Source organism: Argiope bruennichi, chromosome 2 (assembly GCF_947563725.1).
Source record: "Argiope bruennichi chromosome 2, qqArgBrue1.1, whole genome shotgun sequence".
Taxonomy (NCBI): Eukaryota; Metazoa; Arthropoda; class Arachnida; order Araneae; family Araneidae; genus Argiope; species Argiope bruennichi.
This window is the reverse complement of record NC_079152.1, coordinates 32,280,969-32,298,157: the sequence shown is the minus strand read 5'-3', so window position 1 is coordinate 32,298,157 and position 17,189 is coordinate 32,280,969. Positions and strand designations below refer to the sequence as shown.

The 17,189-nt window shown below is 27.1% G+C and overlaps 1 protein-coding gene across 1 annotated transcript in view; it reads right to left on the bottom strand.

Annotated features, from left to right (window-relative positions):
• LOC129954627 (uncharacterized) overlaps positions 1 to 16,523 on the bottom strand; it is a 237,614-nt gene extending 221,091 nt beyond the window's left edge. The window contains exon 1 of the mRNA XM_056068157.1: positions 16,220 to 16,523. Coding sequence (XP_055924132.1) covers positions 16,220 to 16,265 — 46 coding nt within the window. The 5' untranslated portion in view covers positions 16,266 to 16,523. The remainder of the gene's footprint in view (positions 1 to 16,219) is intronic.
• Between the last annotated feature and the right edge of the window lie 666 nt (positions 16,524 to 17,189).

The following is a 17,189-nucleotide window of genomic DNA, read 5'->3' as shown; positions in this document are numbered from 1 at the left end:
GTCCTTCAGGTTTATATTTTATATTATCCTGATATTAATTTGTTTATTAATGATTTGCCTAATGATGAGAATTAAATACAGTGCATAAGCACTTCGATTATCTACAACTAAATAGATCTATAAGCTCTCATCTTTAAGTTATAAGCTCAAAACAAAGCTATATTGTAATTAAGCTAGCATTGTAATTAATTAAAGTCTTTACTTTGTTTCGAAGATCCCACGCAATTATAATATTATTACAATAGATACGCCGACTTGACTTAATTATTGTTCTATAATTAGAGCATCAGTAACACCACCTAAAATCACCAATTAAGGCGCTACAAATTAATAACATTGTCTAATTGTAAAGGCGGATGCTTCTTTCTTTCATACTTTACTGTTTTAAATTTAAAGCTGGCTGTAAATCGCTATTGTGGATCCCATTTGTCACACTAATAAGCAATTGCCTTTGTGCAAGAGCTGGTCTTTCAATGGTGAGCAAATCGGATATGGACAAAGGTAAACAGATCCTAACAGGATTCAATCGAATGTCATGTCCCATTGTTTTGTCATCTGTCCTTTTCCTATTATTAGAAGCATTCGCTGTGTCATTGTTCCGCTATGCGACAGTTCAGTGATTCTCACAAATTTGTTTTCTGCCGCTATCAATGGCGATGCTAAATGAGATCATATTGCTGGATCTTGTTCGTGGTAAAAATGGTCACGCGATCGAGTTGCACCAGATCGAGAAAGACCACATTCAGCCTTTCAGACTCATGTCCATCTTAGTTCGAATTTCTTTTGCAGAACCGTGAGGTAATAGTAGGTTTATATGACATAAAACGTGTATTCTTCCGACTTCGTTCCTTATTTTTATGTAATACTAGCCATAAGTATTACATAAAAATAAGGAACGAAGGAATACTAGCCATAAATATTACTAGCCATAAGTATTACCATTTGATGACCAGATTGTTCACCCAAATTTTTGACTCTTTAAACTGTTAAATATGAATTAGGAATGCATATATTGTAGGAAAAATTTTACTTTGTAATTCGACTGTATACTTGTATACTGTGAAATAAAAATGGAAGTGAAAATCCTACTTCGGATATCAATATCTTAAGAACACATTTTTTGATTTTAATTTTTAAATTGGAAAAAGCGAGTGAATGAATATTTTTATTATTGAGTTTGAATACTATAGCATTAAAAATTATGTGTTGTAAATTGTGCATTACATTTTAAAGAATTAGTTAAACATGAAGAAAACACTGAAATGAAATCATTAAAAATGTAATTTTTTGAGTTTTAAAATAATACAAAAACCATTTTTTATGAAGATATGATCAATTTCGATTAGAGAGTCATTGCGATTATCTAATCTGGTAATGGTTAAGACTATTTTCGTGCTTGATTAGACTTGGTTTGATATCTTTTTCTTTATTTCTTTTATATTTTCCTTCCTCAAAACAAATAGAAGAATTGGTGAACTGTATCCAGAGCTTTTTTTAAAATTATATTTTGCAGCTTCATTAATTAGAAGAGCAACCTATCAAAACGTGCAATGAAGCAATCTGAAACGTCCGTCAAGTGGTTTATTTACACTTAACTGTTGCCATTCTACAATAAGAACTATTTTCTTGCCATGTGCGTTAGCGTTTTATATATTATAGATGTTGTACGTAGCTTGCATGTAATATCGAAAATAGTGAAGAGAATCAAATATGCTTTTAGACTCTTTCCTAGGACTGATATGATAATATCTAAACAAATTCTGACGATAAAACCGTAATCTAAATTTTATCCATTTTTGAGTTACCGTGTTAACATCAAAAAGAACTGGTTAATGGATTAATTCTAGCCAAAAAAGTTTTGTTGAAATCCGATACATATCTGTAATATCAAATTTTACTATGCCTAAATTATTCTGTTTTGATTTATCTGGCTCTTGGACAAACAGACTAATATAATTTCAAAATCATTTCCTATTTTTCTCGACTTAGAGAAATCTAAGACGTTTATTATTCTTAAAAAGTCGAGATCGGATTTTGACCGTTAAATTTCTTTTTCTCTTTCAATACTTCAAATAAAAATAAACATGAAAAGACATGTGGATACTTCATGAGACAAAGAATTGTAATCACAATGTATATTAATAACAAATAGTAAGAGTTATGGAATTTTCAACAAATATTTGCAACTGTTACAAACAGTTTCATTAATTTAATTAATGTTTATAAAGTAAGAAATCAAAAACGATTAAAAATAAAATGAAATAATAATTTTGGCTACACAATTTTTTTTCAGTATTTGTTTCGCATGTTCCGAAACACATTATAACACTATCGTTCTTACGAATACAGAGATTTCTCTTCAGGGCATTCTTAATGGAAATATTTCCTTTCAAATTACCTGGTATTTATAAATTTCAAATTTCTTCCGTGTGTTGGCATTGTTTTATTTTATAGCCCGAAGATAAATTTGAAGTTTTACCGAACAGTCAGTGAGTCGTCCATTGTTCTTTTAGTAAAGCTTCTCTCGACATTTGAATCATTTATCAGAAAAAGGAAAAAGAATACGAATTTGAACAGAGACAATTCCTGTTTTGGCAGAGATCATAGTTCTTTGTGCAATGAAACAATTTTCACAATAATTTTTCCGTTGAAAAAAATGATTCATTGTCTGTCACAATTTTTTTGGGAAAATAAATATATTCAATGATTCAATGTTTAAAAAGGAAAAGAAAAAAAAAAACACTAGCCGGAACATTCTTATATTTTTTGTTGCAAACACAGTAAAAAACGGAAAAAATTGCGGTAGCTTGTAGAAACGTTATGAAACATTTGTCAACCGATATTATGAAATTTTCATTTATTGCAGGTATTTTTCATACTATCAACAAAATATATACAAACGGATATTATTAAATTTCAAACTTTATGGAAAGTTGATTTATCCCTAATTATAATAAAAATAAACTATTTTAATGATGATGGATCTTTCTTTTATTTTAATAAAAAAAAGAATCATAAGCTATTTTGATGATGATAGATATTTTAATTCATGTTGGACAATTGTTTAATTACAATCCAAAGTATTTTTTAAAAAAGGATAATAGTTGAATTTATACCATATTTCAAAAATAGGATATTGATTTTTTTTATATTTTTTATAAATAATAAATATAGGCTTATTTATAATTATAATTTATTTTCTATTTCTTTGTAAAAAATTGTAATAAAAGAAAAAATCTTAAAATATCACAAAAAAGGCATCTTTCTTAAACATAATTTAAATATTAAAAACCAAATATTAAATTGTAGTTTCCTTGATATACGATGAATCTAATAAGATATTTTTCTTCTAATAACATATTCATCCCTCCATTGTTATTATTGGAAAAGAAATTAAAATTTTGTGGAAAAAATATCTTTGTTTTCTTTCTACAGTAAATAAAGCGTAGTGAAAAAGTCACGCATATATTACTACAAATACCACACGTACAACATCCTAATGGACGCCACGTTTCAGAATAAATATTCTAATTTGGTATTTTCTAAGAACGTTCTTTTTAGTAATTAGCGTTACTCTGAAATGTTGCGAAAGTTTGATCTGAAAATAAAATCATTTTCTTCTAAACTCCAATTTTTTTTTCCGACTGACGCGTGTTTTTCAAAAAAATGTTTAATAAAATATATTTCATAAATATGAACAAAAGGTTTGTTTAATTTCCAGAGCATTTATTATTTTCAGGGTGCTTAAATTAGCACTTAACACTTTGAAAAATAAATATCTGTAAATAAAACAGAAGAATTACATGGTTTCTGAATAATGTTTTTATCAATAATATAGAGTTTTAGAATTATAATTTTTTTTTGACATAAATTCTTGCTTAATAAATAACATACATTTGCTGAATAATAATAGTAAACTGATTCCAGATTTTTTTGTCGTTTCCATGGATATTTTGGAATTCAACAAATTATTACCAGAAATGACATTGAAAATTTTCATTTAAAGAAAACTTTTCACAAATGAATAGAAATAATTGTTTTATATTTTAGAAAGAAGAAATGAGGTTGAAGTCGGTAATTTAGAATTTATAGGTAAGCATCAAAAAAGAATTTAAATGATGAAAGGTTTCATCCTATTACGATAAATAAAATTAATTATATTATGTTTTCATTCAATTAAGCTCGTATCAGTTTGCATACAGACCTAATTATTCATTCAGTGTCTACGCCCTACAGCTCAGTTCTCAATTTTTCATAAGCAATCTAATGTAAGTAAAGTAGTGAACGAGACATTCTAAATAGATGAATTCGTTTTCAATCTCTAACCTATAAATTACTGAAAAATTAAAGCAGTCACACCAATATTGATGCTCATATATTAGCACTATTTAGGTCACACTTGTGTTTGGTCTTACTCAGTGGAAACCTGTTCTGAATTTTGATGAGTTTTTTTCAAAAGGCTTGCTTCCGCCGAAGTTCAAGGTCACTCTAGAAAGATGGTAAGTACAGTTATCGTTTGGTTTTAATAGAGAAAATAACACGAATAGAGACTTGGAGGTCTCAAACGAAAGAGATGACTCGCAACTTTTTGGGAAAGCAGTTCACTGCAACCTACTAGCCTACTTCAAGGCAAAGTTGTGCTCTCTCTGTAAATTTGCGGGTGTGCATATATCTTTACAGCCTTCTTGACAAATTAGTTTAAACTTTTTTAAAATCTTATTTTTTTTATTCCTCTTAGAAATTAACAACAGACAGAATGGATATTATCTTTAAAGAAAGGACTATATTTAGGGTATTATTCCAAAACAAAAGGAACGAATTCATCTTATCAATTTGCTGAACCAGAATACCCTTGTGGTAAGAATTTGAATACGGGGCGAAGGGAAGATATGTGTTTTTAAACCTCATTAATTAAAAACTTCATCGAATTCTTTAATGCAAGTCATATAGAGCTAATATAAAGTAGACATTTTATCATTTACCAGATTTGTTCAAAAGTACCAGATTCCAAAACAAAAGTACAAGAAACAAACACCCTTGTAATGTTTCAAAATGGACAATTAGTTTAGTTAAATTAAACTAAAACAATAGTGGCCATCACGTAATAGGATCGTTAATGTTACCATTCACTTTATATTATCAAAATCCTTTGATCCGAACCGACGTATTCAAATGGACACAAAACTATTCATTTAGTGTGATTACAACATCATTTAGTGTTATCACTTTTCAAGTAATTAATGAAACGATTATTTATTTTCAACCAGCACTAACTATAGAAGTTCGTAGAATTTCTTACCAATCTTTTAAGGAAACACCTAAGCGGTATTCTTCACATGCGCATTCTCTTGTCTGGACAAGAGTGATCTGGATTGTTTTAAACGGACAACTAAGCTGCCAGATATGATTTGAAATCTATTGAACAGTTATAAACCAATACCGCTTACGATTGAATTAAGATCGCAAAATGGATTAAAAAAATATCTGATTTGAGATTTTATAGACAAAATTGAAGTTCTTAATAACAGGCATATCAATTTATCGAAAATGTGTTAACCCTTTCTAGGGCCGTGGGAAGCATGCTTTGTTACTTAATTATTAATTAACCAAATTAATTAATTAATCAAATTAAATATATTATCTAATAAGCTAAATGAATCCATTTTCTTATTCTAATTTCAAGCCTAAAAATATTTTAACATAATATGACTAGAAAAAAATGGCCCTTTAAAGGGTTAATGCAAGGTTGAAGTACAATTAAAAATTTCACAACATTTTTTTTTCATAAAATTTTGAAAAATCGTGAGCTCTTCGTTCGCAAGATCAAATAATAAAATTTGGTGAATCCGGAAGGGGGACGATAGAGTTGAAGAAAACCCTTCAACGGACTTTGGGATGAGACAAACACTTGATGTTTAAAAAGACGATGTGCAGAATCGTTCAACCATTAAAAAAACAATACAAATAAACAATATACAAGTGAACCATTAAGGAATAATTAAAGATAAGTACTAAGTATAAAAAATATTTAATTGTTAGTTTTGAAAAAAATTGTAGATAGCCCAGAAGTGCTTTTTTCTTATCTTTTGATCTAAAAATAATGTTAATTTCACCCAATTCCGTCTCTGTTATCAATCGTTCCTGAAATGATCGAGTTAAAAGGTATCCATTGTATAATTTGCTTCAAATACGGAAAAAAATAACATGGTGCTCACGATTCGTTACTTCTCAAATGATTCACGTAATATAAATTTGTCAGTGACGCGTTAATTTAGCTCTACAGAATGGAATAAAGTAAATGCAACCAATACCCCGACATAGCCAGGGGCCATGCGGGGTGGGAAAAAAGTAGACGTAAGATGGATTTGTCTATCCTTTCGAGACGCTAAATCCGAATTCGCAAAATGTGGATTTTCATTGGCACTAAATATTGAAACAACAATTCATGGATTATCAAATATAAATTAACGAATTTATGAATATCATAGAATTCTTTAGTCCTTTCATATTCATAAATCAGTTTCATAGATTCTGTAAATTATTGCCAATATTTCTAACTAGAAATTGTGAAGAATGAGCATGGGAAAAGTAAAGCTATAAAAATTTGCCCAGAAAAAATTTCTTTTAATCCTTTGCATTCTGAAAAGCCATTCGATGCATAATTATTCTCTTAACACAGGGACTTGTTTATTGCTCCGAAAAATAAATATATATATAACAGTTTTTAGTTGAATTTTCCCGAAAAATTAATCTACATCTTCTTACCATACTGTAAGCATTTCCAAATAAAAATAAAATAAATAAATAAATAAAATTTCATAATGCAGCATCTTGAATGGTGCCTGAAAAGAACCATCCGAGTGCAAAGAGTTAAAATAGAGGAATACATTTTAAGTTATTTTAATTTTCTACGTTAAAAGCATTATTAATTTTTTAAAAATAAAAAGCATTATTAATTTTATACGTTAAAAGCATAATTTGATTGACCATACAGCATTTTTCTTTCATGTTAAATACAAAAAGGGTAGAGGAGGGCATAGATAAAGTTTAATTTAGTTATACAAACGTCCCGTTTTAAAGACACATGAGCAAATTTGGGACGGACTTTGAAATTTTGAACTGTGGGCAGACGACGAGGACGACACCTCAGCTGGCCTCCTCTCTCTAAGCTTCCACATCACACCAGCGGCAGGCCGTTTGACCTGACGGATTTAGTGTGAAACAGATCCGCTTACACGGCAGTTCTTCGGTGGAATCGGGTCTCGAACCTGAAGCTCCCCCGGTTCCGAAGCCGAGGTCTTACCACCAGGCCACCGAAGACATAGATAAAAGCTATGTGGCAGCGAAAAAAATAATTATTGCATTTGAACATGTCCAAATTTAGAGGCTGATAATATTACATTTAGAGTCTGCAGAAATGGATCATGAATTTTAATTCTTACTAATTCTTATATAAAAAATACGAAGCAAAAGTGCTGTAATCGTCCAACAAAATTCGAACCACATAATCTCATGAATTTTTATTATTTAAATTTCTCCGAGTTTGAATAAAATCATCTAAAACTATTATCTTACACAGAACAAGAAAAGATTGTGAAAAGCTAACAAGTTTCAATCTAATTTACTTCGAATATTTTCAAATTCAAATACTACATTGACAATTCATCGCATGATCAGGCTGGGAGATATCACTCATGTAATAACAAATCACGAGGAAAAGCATCTTTTTCTGATTATGATCATAAATAATAAAATTCTGAATTTGATTCTCTGCGTCATTTTCACTGAATGGTATTGAGAACATGGGAAAAACTTTCTAGACGTTCGATTTTCAAAATACAGAGGAGAAGAGAAGAAGAAATCACACAAGGAAAAGCAAAATCATACTTTATCTCTTTCATTTTGAAATTTATACTATTATGATAGGAGTTTGAAACGTGACGATATAAATTAATTATGGTAATTTGAAATAAAATTTCGAGAAGTTGTTGTACATAATGTTACGAAGTGCTCTTTGTGATATTCTTGCCATTGAATAGTCTCAATTTTTTATGGTAAATAATGCATATTCATTTTTCTGCATTTCAATTGAGGAAGTGTCTACTGAATCTCATGTCGCGTGAAATATAGGTCTGGATGAAAATTCACGGCTCGAAACTATTTTCTGCAATTATTTATTTATTTAACTATTTTCTGTACTTTTATCTTCAAACCTTAATATTTTTCAATACATAAATAATTTCAAAACAAATAATACTCTCCTTTTTTATTTCCTCTATCAATTCATGATATTTCAGCTTTCAAAAATAATTCAAAGAAATTCAGTACACTTTGATGAATCCGAAAATTTTTAGAAAAAATTTGTTTATTATTTCTATTTTTTTAAATTGATAATCAGAATGACAAGTATTCTTATTTTTCTTGATTATTAATAAGAAAATCAATATATTTTTATTTCTGTTCAAAAAATAATAAATTAACATTAGCAATCTTAAAATACTTTACAAAATATTTATGTATGATGTACAATAGGAATTATCCATTTATTGTTATTTGTAATCTCTTAATACTCTAAATATTTCCAATTTATGAAATGCTTATAATTCTTCCAAAATACTAAAAAAAAAAAAAAAAATCCAGAATCACATTTTAAATTATTAATTTAGTTTTTATTAGCACAAATGTGATTGAAATATCATTTGTATTCTCAAAGCATAACAGTTTCGTAAAAAATTATATTAATTTCATTCAATTATAACAAATACGAGAATTGAATCAATTCAGACACTACTTAGAAATAAATTTATAATATATATATATATAAAAATCTGTAGAGCTTCAACGAAAAATCGACAATCATTTTGTTTACTTAAAAATTGATCATAAGTTATTAGCTTTCTAATTAATTTTAAAATTTTTTTATTCATTAAATATTTAAATAATTCTATACTATGTTGAATGTATATGCAAACTCATATTAATTTCGACTTAATACAAGCAACGATTGTCATTGTTAATTTTCAATATACCGTCATTTTTAAATTATATTTTTATCGTCATTTTTAAATTTTATTTTTATAAGTTGTGATTAGCATAAATATAGTTTCTCAAAAGAAATTTAAAAAGTTTTTTTTTGTATTTATATTATTGAATTGTCAGAGATGTCTTTACACACGTATAACATTTTATACTGAGCGTCTTCTTTGAATTTGCTAAAGTCTGTCTGTGGTCAAAATGAAAATTTTTTTTGCATGATAAATAGATTGTAATAATAAAAGGCATTTTTTGTCAGCTGAAGAGTATCAGCTTCGTAATTAGAAAGTTCCTGGTTTGAAAAGAGATTCTACGAAAAGGTCCATACAGATTTGATATATATCAAACAGATACATATATACAGATTTGATATATATCAAATATGTATACAGATACAGATTGATGCATATCAAATATGACGTTGATGAACAAATGGAGTGACTGAGAAGTTAGAGACAACTCAAGTGCATCCTTGTTATCTGATTATGGTCCATCTCAAAATAGCTACTTTGATACAGGATAGCATAACTAAGCTAAACCAATACTATCTAATAGTGAATGTTATTAGCTTGATTTGGATGGCTGGGTATCATGACGTCATATTAATTAATCATTATTTTTACAAAATAATTTAAAACTTTTTAACTAACTGTTAAACAATGCTTGTAGTTAAATGATTCTTTTTTATTGGTTAACTATCCCAAATGTTGACTTTAGTATAATATTTACACATAATAACCTTATATCTTTATCTTTTATATTTATATATATATATATGTATCGTGTATTTCAAAAACGGCTTTAACGATTTGGAACCAAATTTTATAATTAGATAAGATTTTGCATTTTAAATTTATCTACATAGGAGTCTTTCTTGAAAAAACGCGATTTTTCACAGTTTTTTTTTTATATCTAACTATTAGAATAAGTGTATTTTTCTACTTCGAAATGTGGGCAGTGCAGTACGGGGGTCAGAACAACATGAAAGACGCGTGTGTTGAGGATCTGGCTTTTTGCATTTTTTTTTTTTTTTTACTTATACAATTATATTTAATATTTTGTTTTTTTTTTAAGTTTAGGTATCTTTCCTGAAAAAAAAACTATTTTACACACACACACACACACGCGCACACACGCAAAAAAAAATTATAGCTAACAATTAGAATTTTTTTCTATCTGCTTTCATGTTGACAATATCATACAGCGCCATCTCGCACCCGATTTCATTATGGTAAAACTAAGTGTAAGTTCAAAAATATAAGCAAGGATGGATAAACTGTAAAATAAATACTGTAATATAGCATATTATTTCGAATAATAAGTTAAACAAAGTGCATTCGTGATTTTATTTAGCTGATCAGTTCATATGTAGAAAAGATTGAAAAATATTCGTATGCAGTCAATATGTGATTCATATCTAAAGATTTTCTCCGAATCAATACGATTTTACAAAGGAAAAAAAAATGCCGAGCGAAGCTTATTCTTTCATATATTTTTCATCAAACCGTACTTAGTATAAAAAACTATTTGAAAACGCATAACTATTTAAAAAGTTTTTAATGATTGTTACGCAGGCTTAAATAATTACGGAATAGTAAATTATTGCTCTTATAATATTTATTGAGGTAATTATTTATTCCATCACAATCCATCAATAAACAAAAAAAAAATTGATAAGTAGTACACATTGTTAAATTGTAAATAATTGTCTATTCTACATTTGACTGACTTATCAATTACGGTCAACGGGTAAGATTGAAAACGATGCAAAAACAACACACACTTGACCATGCCCATGCACAGAAAGCAAACAACAACCGTCAACACAAGAGTAGCACGCTGAAAGCAAAAACTCGGCTTCGAAACCCTTCTAGAATCATGTCAAATAGAAACGCTATATTTGTGGATGGGCCGCAAATTGGGGCCAACTAGAAGTGATCTGACCACTTCGTTAATGACCATAGAATGTGTTCTTGAAAAGTGATTTCTGGCCCGGGGCTGCAGGCATTAGAAGAAGGTCCTTTCCTTCGCGTTCGGAAGGAAAGGTTCCTGTTTCCGGGCCGATTTTTTTCTTCTTTTTCAATTCGATTTTTCTTCTCTTGTTTGTTACCGGCGTCGATATGTGGAACAGTAACACACTTAATAAAGTGGACGTTCGATATTTTCAGGCAACTTCAATTTTGGGACGTAATTTTCGGCAGCGATTGATTGAAATAATAAATAGTATGTGTGGCTATTTTAGGTCGATTTTATAAGGAGCTAATTAAATGTTTTAAGGTTAAGAAAGTAGTAAAATATGAATTTGTGCAACACTACCGTGCTCAGTTTTTCGGGGTATAGTACAGGTTTGGAATGACAATTGTATATCATTGGTCAAATTAAATGCCGTCCGTATGTTTTCAAAAAAATTCAATAACAGAAATGTATAAACTTTTTAAAAAAGAATCATTTGTAATTCATTTTAGCAAAAGGTTTTAATTTTGCTCTAAAAATGTAAAATGCTTTTTTTTTTTTCGGGATTTCGTATTATTACTATGTTTTTGTGCTGTCTACTGGAAAATCTTAAAAAATTCGAATGTTTTTTGCTTATACTGTAACAGTACAAAAAAAACCCCTCCTATTATTTTAGTTTTACTAATATTAATATATAAGTAAACTATTTTGTTTGTTGTTTTATTCACATTAGAAAAAGTACAGAACCCTATTATTTTGAAATTTTTACATTGCTGTTAAATTATTTTTTTTAGTTTTGACACATCAAACAAAGATTAAACCGAAATACTTTTGAAATGAAAGGTTGTTTTCTTTAATTATTTATTATCTTAATATAAAAATCAATAGCTTTAATTTTTTCTTCAAACAATTTTTAGTAATCAAATCTAAATTCTAAGAGCTTTAATATCATAATTATAGACAGACACATGTCATTTAATATTTAAAAGCTCAAAATTTTAAAGACGCGAAAACTATTGTCCTCTTCTTCCTCTCAAATATCCAATGGATTCCAAATTTAAATTTGCGCGGTGTATTTGGCAAATATCACGTAAGAAGTATGAGTTTCGTTTTCTTTTCATTTTTTAAAAAATTTATTAGCCATATTTATGAAATTAGAAGATCCTTTTTACATGGAAATCCTAGCACTCACATTTCAAGAATTTACCGTTCCAAATATCAGCGTTTTAGGATATTGTCGTATTTTTAAAAGAATTCTCTAAAATGCGCAGCACATTTTGAATAAATAGATTGTTATGAGAAAATTACGATTTCATTCTTTCGCCTTATTTGCAAATAATTTCAAGAATTTCTGATTTCTAGTTTTAGTATTGCAGCATTTTATTAAAATTTCTGACAATAGTATTTTAAATAATAATAATTATATGAAGTTTTTTAAATATGAAATTATATAATCGGTTAATATACGTGATCTAATGCCCTTTTCAAAGAAAATCGATTAATGAATTTACAGAAATGAATACTTCGAAATTTTCAAAAGCATATTACATAATTTCAAAGTTGAGAATGGAAAAAGAGGGATTGTTGAGAAAAATTACTTTTAAAAACTTTGATTCAGCTGTGTGAAAAAACATTTATGTCAAATTTGCAAAGACAAAATTTTATAAAGGATTTTCTGTTTACCTCTTAATATGCTATAGTTTTGAAATTTTTCTATGTGTATTCGGTGACAGTATATTATTTTAACTCTTTCAAAAATTAATTATGAGTTGTCAATGTCAATAAATGTCATTACATTTTTGTTTTATTCTAATGGCAATACCTAATTGAAAAACTTGGAAATACTTTTTAAATTTTTTAAATAATATTTACGATAAAGAAATCTAAATCAAACACAAGAAAACAAAAATAAATTAAAAAATAATAATAATAAATATAATAAATAAATAAATAATAAATAGATAAAATTTAAAATTAATAACAGTGTGATTTCAGAACTGCTTTTATTGAATTTATTTTTAGTTTCATGAAAAACATATTCCATTTCAAGAAACAATTTCATTATTAAATGCTACTAATTATTGCTATTGACACTCACTAGTTTAATCATTATATTAGTTATCATTTTAAAATTGAAATTTTAACGAACCATTTTTGTACTATTTTAAAGTTTTGACATTAATTTATTTTAGTAATTAACACATTATTTTTCTTCAAAAGAATAAATACATTTCCAAAAGATCAAGATAGGTCCAGCATTATTTAACAAATTGAGAACTTTTTTTTAACCTGCTAGCTTTTGAACTTATTAGAATAATTTTACATATATTTATTCAATATATAGTTGATTAAATATATTTTATCTATTTTATTATTTCTTGTGATATTAATATTATTTTACAAAAGACCACAAAGGATTATTCAATTAATATGATGGGTCCATTATATAAATAACTGCTTCAATAAAGTTGTAAACTTCTTTAACTATGAATGAAATTAAGACAAGGATTTTGACGGTAATTGATTTTCAAAGGGTTTTTTTTTAATTCTGAAAGAAAAGAAATTAATGTAAATATCTTAATAAAGAAAATAGAAAACGTTTTTTTAATTAAATTTCATAATTAAATTAAGTATATAAATGTAGATTATATAATCCATTTCCCACATTCGATTAGTAAAAAGTATTTTATTCTGAAGATGCAATTTCAAAACGAATTGCAAGTTGATATCGAATATGATTTCACTTCGAGCACCTGTGCTAATATTGTTATTTATTCTTTTTCTTAAATAATTCTCGGTTACTCAACCATATCGTCAATCGAAACCACTGCGTGTTATAATGAAACCTGAAAAATGTTTCAGCTGATATGAATTTGCATAGAAGAATTTCAAATACATATTTGCAAATATAATATATAGCTTATTTCTGAATTTTGTTTAAATTGCAGAAAGTAGAAATCAATAAAAGATGGGAAAAAGTGGCCACATTTAAATTTAAATAAAATTCCTAAAAATATCTTGAATGGAATCTTGAAAAGAAATTTATTAAAAATATGTTAAAAATTTTATTTCTCAAATTATTTTTTAAATTAAGAAAAAATAATGACATTTTTTTTATTAATATATATAAAAAATTAAGACAAAGATTGGTCTAATATAAAGTAAAACTAATATGAACATTAGAAAAATGTATGCGAATGTTTAAGAAAAATTAAAATAAAGATATTAAATTATATTTTATAAACAGCAAAACTGATTTGAGTTTTGTTCTAAGAAAATATCTAATTAAGAAATGTTGTTTAGTAAACAAGCGATTCGAAACAAGCATTTCCAAACGAACTGTTGAAAATTTCATAAGAGATATTAAACTAATTTTGCTCAAAACTTAGACCAATCGAAATGTGGATTGGTCTCTAGAAAACGCTTCCACCATATTACCATAAATTAATTTTATATAATTGTTTTTTTTTTCTGTCAAGAATAAAATATTCCAAATAAAGTTAAATGACTGCAACGATTTAATGCCTTTTGAGTTAGAAATTTCAACATAGTTTTATAGCATTGGATTTAAAATATTGATAATATATTTTTATTATTGAAAAATACTCAAAAGTATTGAATTCTCTACGCATTTAATCAATAAAAATTTGTTAAAAATTCCACGAGACAATTTGTTTAAAGTTATTTTAAATATTTTTCGTTCATTTATAAATATTAGTGATGTAAAAATTATGAAAAATAATTGCCAAAAATTAATATCAAAATTATAGGAAAATTCTAGTCAGTAGTCTGAAAAAAAAATCTACAAATGATTTGCAAATTAACTTGCAGATTACCGCCTCTAGCACTCCTTGCATCAAAGATTTATATTTCCAAGGAGAAATAACCATTTCTTTAAAACGTTGAATAACTTTTTGTTATGAAATGAAAAATAAAATGATCCTACGACTATTAGACATTTTTACCATCATATTTTCTAATAAAAGAAAATGAAGAAACAATGCTTTACAGCAATAAGGAATAAAAATAAAATCAAAAATATAAATTGAAGCAAGCTTTCGCAAGCTTTATTTAACTTGGCAAATTTATGTATTCTATTTTCATATACTGATATTTTCGGCGAGCGAAGTACAAATAAAAAGTTGTACTGTTTCTCCAGTAACCATTAATTTGTGATTTAAATGTTGGTTAAATTAAAAAATTAAAAATTAAAAAATTTTCTAATACATTTTAAATTAGAAAAATAATTATAAAATTAAAATTTAATACGAAATTAACTAAATCCATCTGAAACTGATCAATTGCGAAGACCAATAAATAGAATCTATTAAATCTTGTTTTAATATATATATATATATATATAACAATATTAGCTAAGAGAATTAGATAACAACTAGCTAAATTAGAATTGATCCTAGCTTAAATATAGGAAGAAGAAAAATATAAAAATATGAAGTTCTTTAAATGCATTGATAAATGTTCTGACATTGATGAATGTTTAATAACATAGCAAGCTAAATCTGTCATTTGATTGTTATATTAAACTTAAAAACATTTTATCAATAATCCATCTTATGAGATATCTTTTAAAAAATGATGATTAGAAATAAGTAAGGCAGTTTTTATTAATTTATTTTAGCTAACGAAAATTCACTTTATAGTTAAAACTTAATGAATTAGTTAAATAAAATTAAAATATTTGCTTATATCGTTAAAATTTTTGGTGTAGGATGTTATTTCATATTAGAAAGACTGCAAATAAATTGTAATTTATTAAAAATAAATAAAAGGACAAAAAAGTATTACGTATTCAAAAAATACGCCATATTTCTTATTGGAATATAATAATAAATAATACTTCTTATTAGAATATAATGATACGTAATACTTCTTATTTGTAAATAATTCTTATTGGAAAAATATTCAAAATAATTAAATGCAAAGTCAAACTACACAATGCTCCCTTTCTTCCTACTTAAAATTATATGTAATTAAACATATGAAGTTTATTAATTTAAGAAGTACTAGTATGTTTCCGAAAAATTTTCAGATTTTTAAAAGCAATTATTAAAATTACCAGTTCAGGTTTGATTTTTTTCAGATTATTGCGCTGTTTTGCCATATTTGCTTTATATTTCATTACTAATTATCTAATTATTATTTAAATTTTAAAATAATTATCTGAATAAAAATTTAAATTTTCTTAAAAAATGTTTTAAAAAGATGAACTTACCATTTTTCCTTCTTCTCAGAAATTTTATAATTCCATGGTACACCATAGTTCTTCAAACCGTAAGTTTATTAAATCTCTATTTCGTTTCTATGAGATAGTCAACAAGCCTCCATTTTCAAAATCCAAATATTTTTCGGTCATGTTGAACTCTTCTGGAATACAAGGTCAAGTGTCAAATTGTTTCTGAGAATATTTACTTTGTAACGATCATTATACGAACATATCTTTCATCTTTAAAAGAATTCCAGAATTTTATATTTTTCACTTAGTGCATAATTTTTTATTATTAAATGTCTGCACTTTTCATGCTATTTACGAACTTCTACTTTTTTTTAGAAACGCGTTCAGATTTTTTTTCCACTTTCAAATGATAAGAATACGAATCATATCACGAACACAAATTTCTCAGAACAAATTAAAAAAATTCCCATGAAAATATTTCCACGAATGCAGAGTTTTAAAAATAAACAATCACTATGGAGAAGAAAAGAAAGCTCTTTCTTCCAACGAACGCAAGATTTCACTGATGGAAAATTCCCTGCACTTGAAAATCCCAAGTCTGCTTTTAATCTGCTTCGAGGCATGTGGTTAGGATGAATGAAAACACGCTTTCGAAAACCTCCAGACTGCTAGCCGACATCTTGTAGAAAATAAACCGGCCGGCCTCATTCGAACTTTAAAACGCATGCGCGAACGTCGATGTTCATCGTTTGGTTTCTTTCTTTCTTTTTCTTCGTTTGGCAAATCGAACACTTCTTCTTAACCTGTTTGATATAATAACGGTTGTTAAGGAAGTTTCAAATAAATTCACACCTTGCTTTAAGTTTATTTGCGTAATTTATGGAATTTTATGAGGAAGCATGTTAAACGCGAACCGAACTTTTCATGGAAAGGTGAAACATCTTATTTGGTATTTCACTGATAATATTTGGTCGTAAAGATAAAAATTCTTATTATTTTGTGGATTGTG